Genomic DNA, 16,283 nt, shown 5'->3' on the forward strand with positions numbered 1-16,283 from the left:
TGTACTGCATTCTTATGTAGTGCATTTCTAGTCTTTACAACCACTCAAAGCACTTTACGCAACGAGTCACATTCACCCATTGACACACACAGATTCATAAAGCACTTCTATATATAGCACTTTTCTATTACACGTCATACACACACTGCTAGCACAGCTGGCAGGGCTATTTGGAGTTCAGTGTTTTGCCTATGGACACTTCAACATGCGAACTTGAGGCGCCACACACAGACCTTCTGGTTAGTGGACAACCCGCTGGACCCCCTGGTCTGGTTTCCAGGCTATCTGAAAGTTAGGCCTAGTTTCTTTAAGAATAAACTGACTTGTGTTGAATGTCAGATAATAGTGACATCATTATACACAGAAGCCCAGGTTAAAGCCAGAAACACAAAAGTGTTGAGTTTGCTGTCAAACCGAGAAACTAGCAAAGAGGTTGGAAAAAGTGAATGTTTGACATTTTTGCTACGAATCAAACACACTGATTGTTGCCATTGAGAGTAGTGGTTGGTTTCTGATGCCTGGAGATATAAATAACATACATGCATTGTGAGAGTCTCTTGGGGCCAACCAACAAATGTTTTGCCTATAGGGGCAAGTTGGCATCCAACAGCCATTTTCATCCTTTTTTACCCTTCAATTAATTTCCAGGCTAATTAATCATTTAATATAAAAGGCCAGAAAGCAGTGACAAATGTCCAATGCTATTTCTCAGAGCCATCAAATTCAAAGTGGACAGGATTTGTCAGACCTATAGTGCAAACACATTTCATTTACTATCAACAAGACAAATCATCACACCTAAGAAGCTCAAATCAAAAAGGCTTCCATTTTTTGCATGAAATATCACACAAAAGGTTAATTGATCATCAAATTGCAGCTCGATATTAATTTCCTGTCAGTGGACTTGTTTAGCTTGTTAAGTGAGAGGGAAAAGCTCTCCCACCCATGGCCGTACCGTCACAATCCACAGCTCCGTGGTAGCCCCCACCCAGACTGCTAGGAACCTGGCTGTGACCCTCGACAGTCAACTCTCCCTTACTGCCAACATTACTGCAACAACCCGTTCCTGTAGATTCATGCTGCACAACATCAGGAGAATACGTCCCCTTCTCACTCAGAAGGCGGTGCAGGTTCTGGTCCAGGCTCTGGTTATCTCACACCTAGACTATTGTAACTCCCTCCTGGCAGGTCTACCTGCTAGTGACATCCGACCTCTGCAGCTCATCAAGAATGCAGCAGCTCGACTGGTCTTCAACCTACCTAAGTCCGCATCCACTTCAAGACACTAGTACTTGCTTTCCGTTCTGCGAACGGATCGGGCCCAGTCTACATCCAGGACATGGTCAAACCTTACACCCCAGCCCGTCCACTCCGCTCTGCATCAGCCAATCGGCTTGTTGCTCCATCACTGCGAGGGACACCTAGCCACTCAACAAAACCACAACTGTTTGCTCCCAAATGGTGGAACGAGCTCCCCATTGACATCAGGACAGCAGAAAGTCTACACACCTCTTCCCACTTCACCTTGGTTAAGAAGATGATGTCTAATAACCATTGTCAACTCTGGTGTTTATACTGAAAAATAAAAAATAAAAAAGTTAGCTGCACTTATATATTACACTTACATGTAGCACTTTGTAGTTTGGCTTTTTTGAAGCTAACGTACTTACATAATTCTTGTTCTGGGCTTGTACCCTCATGGTTGAATGCACTTATTGTAAGTCGCTTTGGATAAAAGTGTCAGCTGAATGATATGTAATGATATGTAATGTAATCTACCAGGGCTGCCACTTCACCACTTAACATGCCAATTATTTTCTCAATCAATCAATTAGTCCATAAAACATTACAGCAGTTTGGCTGCAACATCTTCAGTTATTAGCTTTAGAATATTTCATGTGCTTTTTTAAAAAAATATGTCTGAAACAGTGGCTTAGTTACCATTATTTTTAATCATCATAGTTGCTTTTAGATTTAAGATTCTTGCACCTAAAGGCGCATGAATTATATTTTTCTTATATTATTTTGCCATCCATTTTTTTTACATGTCATTTTACACATTGTAATTTTACCCTGAACACAAATGGCAATAAATGACACTTATGTAAAATGACACGCGAAAAAGCTTAACAGCGCAGACATGACACGCGAAGCGGTTTGCTATTTATATGCAAACCAATGATATCATGTAGCATGTTCAGTTTATAAAATAGGATACATTTTTACTTCAGTTAAAATTGGCTCCATCTTAACTAGAGATCCAACAAAAACTTAATGCCCTGGTGTTTTGGACAGCCAGACAAAACAAGCCGTCATCTGTGGTTTTATTGACACTAAGCATCTTCACTGTTCACTGCTTCCTGACATTTTACAAACCAAATAATTAATCGATAATGAAAATATTTGTCAGTCGCAGCCCTAGACTCATTGAATATGTGCACGGAGCCTTCACTACTGCATGCGGCATCTTATTAAATCCTGACCTCACAAGTAAAAGCACAGTAATCCTGGTCTGGATTTGACACTGCTGGATTTTTTCCCAGTAAAACGTTTCTGTGTGCATCACGGACAAATGCTGGAACCAAATATTCTTTGGAGATCCTCACGTTTGATGATTTGCTGCCTTTCTAAGATTTATCTCATTATAATTTGAGTAGAATTTGGTTTTGGATTATTGGCCTGTATGTGAAGATCACACCTTGGACTCTGGGGAATTTTGATGGGTAAATTTCTTACACTTCATTGACCAGAGTAGAAATATGCTAATAAAGAAACTAGCCATATTTCTTTGGCTCTTTCCTTTTCACACCGAGTAAATTTCCCTGCAAAACATATAAACAATCTCATGAATACATATAACAAGACAAGGGTTTAAAAATATAGTCACAAAATCGGTTGTTGTGTTTCAAGTAGTTTTAATTAAGGAAGTGTTATACTTTTACTCTTGGAAAAACAAATCTGGAGGTTTGAGTCACAACTTTGTTTTAAGAAATTAACCTTTTCATTTAATTTTATAGTAATGAAATTCATTTTAAACAATACATTTTCCATTATAAGTATTTCAAAATATCTTCTGCTGGTTTGTTCGATAATATCATTCCTATAAGTAGAATCTCATTTCAATATAGTTCTTTTGAAAAAAAAAAAAAACACACACGCAACACACAGAGAAAAAACCCAAAACAAAAAGAAAACATCCATAAATGTGTTTCTGTCCAGGGTCTTCATGTGTCAGAGGATGTTAGTTGTTACAACAGAAAATGTGGCGTGGCTGGTTAAGACGGACGTCTGTCCAGCTCTGTCCACGACACAGAGGCTGATGGCAAAGCTCATCGCTGATGCTCTGCAGAGCCAAGAGATCAGAGAAGCTCCAGTGTGTCTGAGGCTCCTCTCCAACAGCTGGTTTTCTGGACTGCTTGTAGTGACACTCGGGAGCTAATTGTTAAAAGTCCCAATATATATATATATATATATATACATATACATTTGTCCCTGGTGGGGTGGGCTCCCACAAAAAGACAGTCCTCTGCCCACATGTTGGCTCTCCAAAGCGGCTGTTCTCAAACACCAGGGATGCTCTGGTGTCAGGAGAACAGACGGCTCCTCGTCTCTAAATGTGAATCTTACTGAAAACGATGTGACTTATGCTTTGAAAATATCGCCAAGATTGTATGTATAACATAAAACCCAGCTGATCTGCACTGTAATTGACTGCTGGAGTCAAAAGCTTGAATTTAGTCCGCACGGCCCTTGTTGTTTGGGCTCACAGATAATCCTCTTCCCCTAACATTTTTTTAGGCAACCTTTTCAATGAATGGCCTGCTGCTGCTGCTCGCCTCCATGCTGTTTGACAGCTCTTCATCTGCTGACCCATCATCGAACGTGGAACATCCACCGAGTGACAGCAGCTCGCTATACATTCCCCCCAGGTTCATCTGACTGACTTGCAAGGAATCCCACAAACTACCCACTGAGGAGAGACCTGGTTCTGAACAGGAATACAATGGATGCTAGGTTCTCTCCTTGGAGTGAGCAAGGAAAACATCTTAAACAGTTTGACTCCTCACTCTTAAAATATAAACTATGTCTCGAATAGGAAAGCATTCATTGGCTTCATTTCTAGATATAAAAACCAAGTTGCTGGTTTTAGTAGTTTTCTCTCGCCTTTCAGCCAGTGAGAAATATCTCAGTTAAACATTTAGTCCACTTTTTTTATTCACTTTCAGAGATTCAAACGACCACTCCAACCCTCGACCCTACAAACTTTAGGATAATACACCAATTACTCCCTGCACATGTACTTTTTTTTTACTCCACGATACTTTAGTAGGCTATAACAGCACGATTTGTCATGCACTTTATCTGTCTTTTTTAATGTTTTTTTTTTTATTATTATATTTTTTTGCAAAATACTCCTATATTGCAGATCTGTCGTGTAACTGGACTAACAGCCGTCTGATCTCTCAGTCGTCCTCCACCTCGTCTCCCTCGGACTCATCCCTCCTCTCGTACAATTTATCCCGCTGCCTCTCCTGGATCTCCTTCATCTCCTCGGCGTATCTGCTGAAAGCGCCTCCGAATTTGCCCCAGGCTTTGAAGGGGATGGTGATAGAGTTCCTGTAGCTGGGCTTCACCTCGCTCACACGCAGGAACACCCCGTATTTGTTGGAGCCCACGTCGAAGAAGAACCGCTTGGAGTCCACCATGATGGAGGTGCCCTCGGGGAGCTCACCGTAGCCGCCGGCGGCCGTGCCACCGGCCAGCTCCTCGTCGTCTCCCCCGTAGTCATCTATGAGCTTAGCGAGGGCGTCTCTAAACTCTATTAACCCCTGGGCCGGAAGGGCTATGGTCTGGCCGGAGAGCATGCCGCCCACTGGGCCCCCGACTCCAAAGCCAGGTCCGCGGTTGACGGTCTGCCGGATCCGCAGGAACCTCCCCCGCTGGTTCTCCTTCAGGTCCAGGTAGTACTTGCGGTTCTCCCGGACGAGAAACTCGCTCTTGAGCGCTCGCCTGGGCCCGCCATCCTCCCCCGCAGCAGCCTGGGCGATCTGCTCCGGACTGCTAGGCCCCAGCTGGGCGTAGTGCTCGATGAAATCCCCGAGGTAGTCACGGAACTCCGCCGCCACCGACAGCGAGAGAGTCAGGCGACTTTTGGAGCCGCCGGCCCCGACCTCTGCGATTTTGATAAACCTGCCCTTGCTGTTCTGCTTGACGTCCAGGTAGAAGCGCTTGTTCTGGATGTCGAGACGCTTGGACGCCAGCTCCTGGGTCTCCTGGTCCCGCTGGAAGTGCTGGAAGCCCCCGCTGCCAGCACCAGCAACACCACCACCGCCGCCGCCGCCGCCTCCCCCGCTGCTACCGCCTCGCTCACTCCCGCTGTCTCCATCCGCCATCTTCAGCTCCACCATTCGGCTCGTGCCCCTCTCTCCTGTGCAGCTGCTCCCGGCGCGCACTCGGCCCCGCGCGCGCCCCCGTCACGCTCTCTATCAGTGCACTCCGCGGAGCGTCGTGATTGGTCCACCCGTTCGCCACTTTCACGAGTTCACGCAGTTACGGCCTGATCATTGGTCCGTCGGATTTTGTCAACCACACCCACATGTATCATCTCTCATCAGCCATTGGTTCAGATTGAGGTTCCGTCGGCGTCATTCTTGTCGAACTCTTTTTAGTTTTTTTAGTCTCGGTTGTGAACTTCATTGTATTTTGTATTTTAGTGTATTTTTAAGCATCCTATTCTATTTGCTCTAGTTTTTACTGTTTAATTTTATTCTGTATTTTCCTTTCACATATGTATGTTATGTTTTTATGTGTTTGGTTTATTTTCTTGTTATGTGTTATAATGTGATTGTTGTCTCGTCGTGAGAACACTGAGGACAATTCCAAACAACTGACTTATAAATAAAGTATTGAATCTGAATCTTACTAGATTACTTACTAACTTACTTAAGCAGCCTGATCTCTTGATGTCAACAAACAGACCATTGATAATATACTTCTTCTAATTCTGTGTGGAAAAACAAAGTACATTATATTAGGAAGTCTGTCTTAATCTGTCTCTTATGAACATGGTGGCCTGAACTGTCTTGATTTTCCAACCCTTAACAACACTTTCAAAATAAATTGGATTAAACAATATTTTAGAGATCCGACATCGATCTGGAATTTTATTCCCAAATTAGCCTTTAAATTTGTTTTGCTGTGCAACTACAACGTTGAAAAAAATCTTCTTAAAATGATCAAACATTTAGAAACAAATGCTCCTTTCTTGGTCTTTAATTTAACAAACACAATTTACCTCACACATATTATATCTGGAATTATAGAGACACAATATATAAACACAAATCTTTTCTCTTGGAAAACTGGTTTGTCCATGGTATTTTTCTGGTTACTCAACTTTTCAATTCTAGTGGTATATTAATGTCTTACTCTTAATTCCTCCACAAATACGGTATCCCTGTACCACTAAAGAAATATGCCTTAGATTTTGATGCAATCCCTTCAGGTGTTCGTCACCTTCTTAGAAACACAGTGTCTTCCGATCTGTCTTTAGTATCACTGGATCCCTGGTTTTACTAATGTTGGTCAAATCTATTTTCCTCTAAAAAGAAAACAATAATAACCATGAAATACATGGTTTACTTCAAAATGAAATTGTCTCTATTCAAAACGTAATTTCCTTTTGGAGTAACCTAAGTTCTGATCTGGACTGGAAGCAACTTTGGTGCCTTCCCTTTAAATATCTAATTGAAGATCAAGGAAGTGACTTTTTGATTCATCGTTTTTATCCCTCCAAACTTTTTCATTAGAGATATAAAAAGGACATTGATGTTGAGGAATCCTCCTTTTGTCAACTGGTTCCAGAAGATATCCATCACTTATTTTGGTATTGTCCCCACTCAGCAGGTTGTCTGCACATTTATTTCCCAATATATTGACTCTGAACTCTCACTATAATAATTTATTATTTGGTTTTGCAGCTGGTGTACGGAACCCCCTGGTATCAGGTGAAGAAAAAAAAAAATCTGTTCCCTCAGTTTAACAAACCGTTCCCCCAGTCTAACAAATTGTTCCCTCAGTTTAACAAAGTCTTTCCCTCAGTTTAACTAATCCGTGCCCTCAGTTTAATAATCTGTGCCCTCGGTTTAGCTAATGAAGTCCTTCTGCATGCAGAAGGAGGATGTCCCTACGGGTGTGGCTTCTGCCAGGTAATGTTAACTAAGTCCAGTTTATCCACTTATGGTTAGAATTAATGCTTTATTGTGTTGTCTCACATGTTTAACCAAGAAACGTTGTGTTTATTACAACACAATATAAACTGGACTTAGTTAACATTACCTGGCAGAAGTGGTCGCAGTCGTGTTCCTCCTTCTCTGTAGAATGGTTTCAGGTAAAATTCGCAGCAACTGCGTATTTCTTGTTTAGCAGACAAGCCACGCCCGTAGGGATGTCCTCCTTCTGCATGCAGAAGGACTTCATTAGCTAAACCGAGGGCACAGACTATTAAATTGAGGGCACAGATTATTAAACTGAGGGAATCGTTCGGTAAATAGAGGGAACAGATTTTTTTTTTCTTCAAGCTGGTAGCTGGTGTTAAGGCCGGCAAGTCTTGTTTTTTAACCACGAAGTTACAGTGGAAACAATCTAGGAAGTTTCATGTTTTCATTTGTGCAAATGTGTACGTAGGGCCAATATTAATATCACTATATTCTCTGTTATTGCCAGCGGTGGAAGAAGTACCCAGACATCTCATCAAAGAAAAACTTGCAATACTACGTTGTACGTTCATTTAAAGTGAAAGTCCTGTATACACAATTTCAGGTCTGGATCTTACCATCTTATGATTTGGCGCTTAAAGTTGAACTGAATTGAATACCTTTTATTTTATTTTGTGAAGTACTTTGTAACCTTGTTTAGATAAGTGCTATACAAATAAAGTAAATATTATTATTATCATCAAATTTAAATATTCAAAAGTGAAAGTATTCCCTATGAAAAAAACGCAGCCAATATTAATTCGAATATTTGTTCCATCTCAAGGGTTGGGATGGTAGTTAAACCTAAAATTATGCATTTTAATAATACTGTTTAAAAAACCATCAGAATCTATAAAATTATCCTGTGATTTGTATATAGTTTAATGAAGTGGAATACAAAGTAGTAGAATGTAGTAGTAGGAGTATATTTAGTAGGATAACATAGAAATATTCAAGTAAAGTACAAGTATATAAAAAAATGTACTTCAGTAAATGTTCTGAGTTACTTTATTGCTCAACATTGTATGAATGTGAGTTTTCCACAGTTGAATACACAATACATGTCTTAATAGCTACACAGCAACATGCAGAGCAGTCACAGAATAAAACATAATGTTTTAACCTGCTATTATGGCTACAATTTACAATTAAATGTTAATTATTAATGCTAAAACATAACGGACAAGTAGTATAAGTAGGAACATAATAATTGAGTCATTGGGGTGTCTCAGTAATGTCAACGTGTCATAACTGAGCAAGTAAGGATTCTGTCACAAATTATTGAGGGTAATAAATTGAACAAGGTTGTGGTTTATCACATATGAATGTAGCTTTTTGTGAGAGGAAGAATGCCTCATTTCTTCTTTCCATTGCGGAGTCCCTCTTTGAAGTTACCATTTAATGCTCAGAGCTCCGACTGTAAATGAACTGGTTGGATCCTTGTATTTCCTTGAACAATGTAATTGCATCTTCACATGAGTGCTTTGGTCTGATAGCACACCTGTCATGTATTATAACATGTCATAAACTGTATTGGCAACGGGAAACATGATAATTCAGTTCCCAAATATACACTTCTAGAAGTACATTCAATCAAGTACTGTTGAAATACAATTTTTATGTACTTGTACCTGAGTTGTTTGATTTACATTTATCAGCTACAGTTATGAAGCGGCTAAATATTATTATTATACAATAAAGGATCTAACAGCATGTTAAGTCACTAAGGTTTGCCTCATCTTTACCAGCTGCAACATTAAAATACAGTTTGAACCTTATATATAAGTAATAAAAACCCTGTATTATATAAATATAAACACATGATGATACTTCAGCCCTTAATTCATAATTTTAATGAAATTAGTTATTTTTTAACAGTATGATTCAGCTGCTTTTACTAAAGTAAAAGGTCTAAAAACTTCTCCCATTACTGACTATAAAGAGTAACAGTGGCAACATTGACCACCTGCAGTGTATTCGTCATTCATATTCATATTTTACTGTACATCTTATATTCATGTGTATTTATTTTAGTCATGTTCATAACTTGACCCTTTTAACAACTATTCTGCATTTTTCAACAACTACTGCATTTTTCAACAACCACTGCAATTTTACACGCTTGTTTCTTTTGTCGTTTTTTTGTATTTAGTCTTTAGTTCTTTGCTCTATGTACAATGCTCTTGTTATGCTGCTGTGACACAATAAGTTCCCAAATTGGGATCAATAAAGCACATCTATCTATCTATCTATCTATCTATCTATCTATCTATCTATCTATCTATCTATCTATCTATCTATCTATCTATCTATCTATCTATCTATCTATCTATCTATCTATTATTGCATTACCCAATTCTGTTTACAGATGGCAGTATAGTTCTACTAGCGGCTCAGGTGAGCTTTCAGGTTGATGTTCCTCTCTGTACTACCCCCAGCTGAGTCTGAATGTGTGAGCAGCACCTGTTAGTTTAGAGATGAAACCACACTTCCAACATTCAGTCCACACCCTAAACATTGCAGCTGTTTATTTCACGTTTTTATGTCTTGTACTGTAGCCCACTGTACTGTCCTACCCTGTAGTCTAGTGTGCTGTACTGTTCTACACTGTAGTGTACTGCACTGCACTGCCCTTTACTGTACAGTAGTGTACTGCCCTGTTGTACCCTGTAGTGTAGTGTAGTGTACTACCCTGTACTGTACTGTAGGCTACTTTAATGCACTGTGGTGTATTGCACTGCCCTGTCTGTTTACCCTGCCTGTACTTTACTGTGGTGTACTGTACTGTTCTACCCTGTAGTGTATTGTACTGCCCTGCCCTGTATTGTCCTGCATTGTACTGCCCTGTACTGTTCTGTGGTGTACCTTACTGTTCTACCCTGTAGTGTAGTGTACTGTCCTGCCCTGTACTGAATTGTCCTGCCTTGTAGTGTACTGCACTGTCCTACCCTGTAGTGTACTGCACTGTCCTACCCTGTAGTGTACTGCACTGTACTGCCCTGTACTGTACTGTAGGCTACTTTAATGTCCTGTAGTGTGTGCCTGCCCTGTACTGTAAATGGTCTGTATTTATATAGTGTTGATGACCACTCCAACACTTTACAGTACAGTTTTACATTAAGCCATTCACACACGCATTCATACAGTGCATCTATGTGCAGCACTTTTTCTATGAGAAGGGGCAATTTGGGGTTCAGTAGCTTGCCCAAGGACACTATGGCATGTGGACTAGGGAAGATTGGGGTCGTACTGAACTGCCCTTCACTGTACTGTAGTGTACTTACTCTGTACTATTGTCAGAGTATTTTAAAAACAACAACAAATTCATAATTCATTTAACTCATTAATTGTATTCATTTACCTATTCATTTATATCTCCCTATATCATGGTGTAAATCCTGTTTCAAAGGAGCATTATCAGGCTCTGATTATCCTCCTCAAACTGATTATCATAGCCACATGTATTTACGTTGTATAATCAAGAAATCAAGAAGTGTGTGTGTCTGTGTAAGAATTATATGTTTCAGAAAAGTCAGATGAAGAAATTCCTGAAAGCCAATTTGAGTGATTCTCTTTTCTTTGCTTCTCTTTTTCAGGTTTGACCCTCTGCAGCCCTCAGGTTGGTGTAGACAGAGAGTTTTCTCTTTCTGTATACAGCAGTCTAGAAGCTGAAGACATACATGGTGGAAGAAGCACTCAGATCCTCTACTTCAGTAAGTAAACAGCAAAAGAAGAAATATTTCATCGCAAATAAGAGTAAGAAAGTAGTACCGTAATTGAAAGTACAGAAATGTTGGCAGCAAAATAAACTTATGGTATTGAGAGTGAACAGACTGATTCTGCAGAAAAGTGGCTCCTATGAGTGTCAGTATTAAGAGTATATATATTAGTGTTAGATCAAATATAGGTCTGAAGTTCTGTTGACATTTTAACGAAAGAAAATACATCAGATGGCCTGTTAAGTTTGAATAACTCTTTTATTTAAGCAGTGTCATTTCACAGTGACATCTGATAAAAACACTTCATAGATTAAAATTTAAATATATGCAAACTATACAAGCAGAGGTACACACACATATCACATTATTGCACACTACCCTGTTTGATTCATGATTAAGATTTAAGCTTCACAGCCATGTTTGGGATCTGTTTCTTACAAAGCATTCATTTCTGTTGGTGTCGATCCTATTAGGATAAGATGAGATCATTTTTTCAAAAAGTAAAGCCAATACAATCTTATTTAGTTTGAGAAAATATCAGAGTTAAGATTACAGCAGTTGCTCATGTTCATCTTCATTGGACAGCCAGTGTTAGTAGTACTGGGGATAAGTCGGGTAGGAGCCCATGAGTTGAGTCGAGGCAGAGGGCAGCATGACCCCCGGGAGGCTGCTGTACTGGTAGGAGTCCAGGGGCCGCGTGGGGACACTGGACAGGCGGGAGCTGTACTGCAGACTGTGTGGATGGACGAAGGAGGCAGCAGACGGGGCCTCCTGCGCTGCTGCTGCTGCTGAGTGGTATCTGGGGTAGGGTCCCGGCCTGTAGGACTGCAGCTCAGGATAATGCATGAACTGGGAGGCGATGTTTGCCTGGCAGGCGTGAGCCAGGGCGTCCTGCACGGTCCTCTTCAGCTTCATGCGTCTGTTCTGAAACCAGTTTCTGATCTAAGGTGCAGAAAGAAGATGGAAGTTTCATGAGGAAAAGTTTCCACCAAAGTATATTGTGAAAAATTAAGCAGTTCATCACGTTCCTGGGAAATAAACACATTTAAATAAATACTTGAATTAATTAATTCAAACGTATTAAATTGTTATTTGTCTTGGAATTTCATAACATTTAATGACACTGCTTGTAAAGACACTAGAGTCAGCTTAAGTGAACAAATACACAAAATCTAGAGGTCATGGCCTCAGTATCCACAGTGATAGCTGCTGATAACTCAAACACTGGTGTCCTGTTAGTGACACACTGAGGCTTGTTACCTGTTTGTCAGACAGGTTGAGCTTCTTGCAGAGCTCGGCCTTGTCCTGTGTTCCCAGGTAAGCGTTCCTCTTGAAGGCCCGCTCCAGGCTGCTGATCTGCTCCGACGTGAAGGCCGTGCGAGGTTTCCGGCCCGACGGGGGGGACGGCGGCGAGGTGGACACACAGTCAGGAAGGGCCGAGGGGGAGAGGGAGTGACCCCCTTCACTCTCATACCCGGAGGTCTCCTCCTCTGTCCCGCTGCTGAAACTGGCCTCTGTCACTGGAAAGAAGAATTCAAACATTAATTTAACTGTTAAAAAAAAAAATTGCAACTCTTCATCTTGTAGAAACACATACAAAAGTAATTTAATCTTCAATACCCACAGAGTTACTTGTGTAATTGAGTAAATGTAGGTACATTCCACCACGGTGCGTAAGTGGCGGCTGAAGGCCACTACTAAAAAACTTTGTTACAATTTAAGGTCCCTCGGCACTTAAAAATATTTGTTATTTGTTTTAAGGCTAAAATGTTCGGCAGAAAACTTTTATTCTATTTTCATGTCATATATACTTATGTAATCCTAAGTTAACTACAGTTCAGAGATAAGTATTTACCTGCACTACACATTAATGCCTTACATACAAGCTGTATCAGCTTGTTTAATAAAAATAAATATTTTTGTAATTGTTTACTTTTACTAATAACTTAAGTTATTTAACTCTATGCTACAATTCAGCATTTGAACATAATATAACACAATTTTAAGTTTTTGTAAGTGGAAAAGACTCAGCACTTCTAGTGTGTTCAAAAGAATTGTGATGAAGTGAATTTACCTTGATCACTGTGAGAGGTCTGGTGCTGGGGTGTGCTCAGGCTGTATGCATCCGGGCTCTGACTCCTGCTCTCTTCCTGTTGCTCAGGTACATTTTCTGACTTTTGTCTGCAGTAAAAACCTGGCAGACTCTCAGAATGTGTCCCGCAGGCTGTGGTTCCGGGGGTCGGGACAGCGTCTGGTCCTGCTGACTGGCTGCTCTGGGCCATCCACTCGATGGAGAAATGTCCTCTCATTGCTGCAGAGTGCTGAAGATTTGTTTCTTCCTTCTTCTAATGGAAACAAAAAACAGTATTTCCTTTGTTTTAAATGGCAAAATCTGAAGTGTAGTTTCTGTCCAGAGTGCAGGGGAGAATCTCAGGATGTGCTGGCCGGTCAGTGCTGGTGGCAGAGGAGTTGTAGCTGCCTCCTCCTGGCAGCCTGTCTGTACTTATAGGGGACATCCCACCTCATCTCAAACTCTCTCAGCCCCAAAGATCAAAGCATGCATCCTCACTTCCCTCCCACCCTCCCCTCCTTTAGTTTTCACAACTGGAGTAATTAAGACGTCTCATTCAGTCTCAATGAGGCTGTTACAGCATGGCTCCAGTAAGTCTGGGAAGCCCCCCCCTTCCACAACATACACAACACACACACACACACACACACACACCCTCCTTCCTGCCTCCAAAAACAGATAATAGACACACCTCACCCCCAAACTGTCTGCATCTCTACATCCAGACTGTAAATGCAAGTATGCAGTGTAGAACAGGACTACTACTTCATCTAAAGAACTTACTTTCTCAATGAATGTATACTTCTACTGCAGGGAGAAGCATTGTCTCACGTAATGAGCTGAATTTTTAAACCAATGTACTTGAGTAGGGCTCCAAGGTACTTGTGTTGTTTGTGCACATTTCCATGTTTTGCTCCTTTATACGTCTACTTCTCTACATTAGAAAAAGATACCTCACTTTTATGTGACAGCTGTAGTTATAGTATTTTAGGATAAAGACCCGGTGCATTTAAAGCTGAGACAATAAATAAATCGACAGTAAAGCAATCGTCTTTCATTTCAATGAAGACGAGCAGCTTCTAAAATGCAAAGACCAGCAGACTTTCCTTTGTTTGCTGTAGTAAATCGAATGTATCTAGAAAGAAAGCTGATTGGATACGTCAGCATCACCATTGTTTTATGAAATCTGTACTGAGGATGTTACAGAATTTACTGCAGACAAATTGATAAGAAAAGAATAATTAGTCGCAGCCAAGAGTCTCTTCCCTTTCCAAACAGACATTAATCAAATTCTTTCAAATGTCCACTCAATGCTAAACTGCTCATCACACATTTAGAGGCCATAGTTACTCTAAAAAATACAAACGTCAATCAGAAAAACTTCATTTGAGCCTATGACCAACATAATGAGCTGTGAGTGGCTTAATATGATGGAAACACAATAATCCTGGATGATCCCCAGATTAAAGACCGTCTGCTGGGACGGGATATCAGTTGAGCTTTCACAATGATGGGTTTCAAGGTTGTGTGATCTCTGCTGTAACTGAGACTGATTTACATTTGGATGAAAAAGAAGTGATCCTTCAGTGACTTTTAGATGAATAACAGCTTCTAAAGTATGTTCTACTGTAAAGGATTAAAAATAAGTCGCAGCAGTACTATCATAAAGTAACTAAGATGTAATTAACTCAAAAATAAACACAGGGAAATATTTCACAAAGCTGTATGCTCATCAAAAAAAGTGTGGAAATTCAGTTCCTATAGTGAAAGAAGGAAACACTACAATTTGAAACACTCATTTTATAAGTAAACATCCTCTATTCAAAATAAGTACACGATCATTGTACATTGCAAAAGTAAAAATACTTGTTATGATACCACAATGGGCTCTGTCCATGTTAAATTGTTATATATTATACTATTGGATTATAATTATTGGTATAGCAATGGTTATTTCAACAGTTTGGTTATTCACTAGCGAAAAATGTGAAACTGGAGAAGCTTAAAGTATCATAAATTACAATTCAAGTACTTAATTACTTTACTCTCTTTTAGTCAGCCTACCTTGTTGTTTAAAAAACAAGCCAAGATTCATATGGTGGAATAGTAATGATTGTAGAACATAAATAGAAATCCAGCACAATATCCCAAGATTTCTTTAAACCATTGGTGGAGGAAGTACCTAGTTCTTTTAAGTAAAAGTAGTGATACCAAAATGGGAAAATACTCCATGAAAAGTTAAAGTCCAGATTGAAAACTGCAGTAAAAGTTTGAGGTTACAATCAAATGTCCCTTTTTACTGGTACAGCATTTGATCATTATTATAAATATTGAGTTCTATTCATGTGCGAAGTATCAAGTAGCATAAAGCTAAAAAACACATGTTTTATTTTCACCTCTGGCAGTGACGTCCACACATCATCTGAACTAGTTGTCTCATTTTAGTGCCACCACTGTGTGTGTGTGTGTGTGTGTGTGTGTGTGTGTGTGTGTGTGTTTGGGCGGGTGTTTGTGGATCAAGTTAAAGAGCTTGATAACGAGCTGAAGATGATGATCCCCCTGTGAAGTGGCTCATCACATCAGCTGAGTGATGGAGCCGCGACTGTCTCCTTCCGAGGACAAGAGGAGGACAGGGCGCAGGCAGGCAGGCGCTGTTTTGTGTCCCAAAGGTGCTTCGGCCAAACGCATTGAGGCTTTAAAGGATTAATCGGGTCAAGCACAACCCCCCCCTCTCCCCTTCATTGATAAGATAATGAGAGGTGCTCGGGACGCGCAGAGAGAGCGGATCCGTGGCTGCGCAGGCCTATCTCCGCGCCCCCAGACGCGCTGTCTGTGCGCTGCAGTGGGAGAGGAGAGCCGCGGCGCTCTAACAGCTCATTATGGATACTGGGCCACTTCAAAGGCGCCCGGTGCTTTGATAACCAACACACCCAACATGAGACGGGGACACGGCCGCCACCATAAAAAAAAACCCCACTCCATATTGTCTTTATGGTGCGTAAAGACCTCCCCAGTAGGGGCGGAGCGCGGAGGATGACGCCGTGAGTGCCGCTCACCTGTGGATTTACAGCGCGCGCTCACTCATCTCATGCAGCTTCACACACTCGGGCTCCTCCACTACACCTCAGCCTGGGCTCATGTACAATAACATGCTTCTGTAACTGGGACAGACCAAAAGAAAAGATATGTAACATCACCCTCTGACTGCGTTAAGTGCTGACCACGTCTTGGTACTTT

At 40.8% G+C, this 16,283-nt stretch overlaps 2 protein-coding genes across 2 annotated transcripts; both read right to left on the reverse strand.

Annotated features, from left to right (window-relative positions):
• Positions 1–2,898: 2,898 nt before the first annotated feature.
• purbb (purine-rich element binding protein Bb) lies at positions 2,899–5,463 on the reverse strand. Its single transcript, XM_035184609.2, has one exon. It carries the CDS (start codon positions 5,406–5,408, stop codon positions 4,464–4,466), a length of 945 nt encoding a protein of 314 aa, XP_035040500.2. The 5' UTR covers positions 5,409–5,463; the 3' UTR covers positions 2,899–4,463.
• Positions 5,464–11,566: 6,103 nt separating this feature from the next.
• ved (ventrally expressed dharma/bozozok antagonist) lies at positions 11,567–13,284 on the reverse strand. The gene is made up of 3 exons (XM_035141528.1): positions 13,050–13,284; positions 12,236–12,495; positions 11,567–11,917 (listed from the first exon to the last, which is right to left on the reverse strand). Exons 1-3 carry the CDS (start codon positions 13,282–13,284, stop codon positions 11,567–11,569), a joined length of 846 nt encoding a protein of 281 aa, XP_034997419.1.
• Positions 13,285–16,283: the final 2,999 nt, after the last annotated feature.

The sequence above is a fragment of the Hippoglossus stenolepis genome, chromosome 18 (assembly GCF_022539355.2).
Source record: "Hippoglossus stenolepis isolate QCI-W04-F060 chromosome 18, HSTE1.2, whole genome shotgun sequence".
Classification (NCBI taxonomy): Eukaryota; Metazoa; Chordata; class Actinopteri; order Pleuronectiformes; family Pleuronectidae; genus Hippoglossus; species Hippoglossus stenolepis.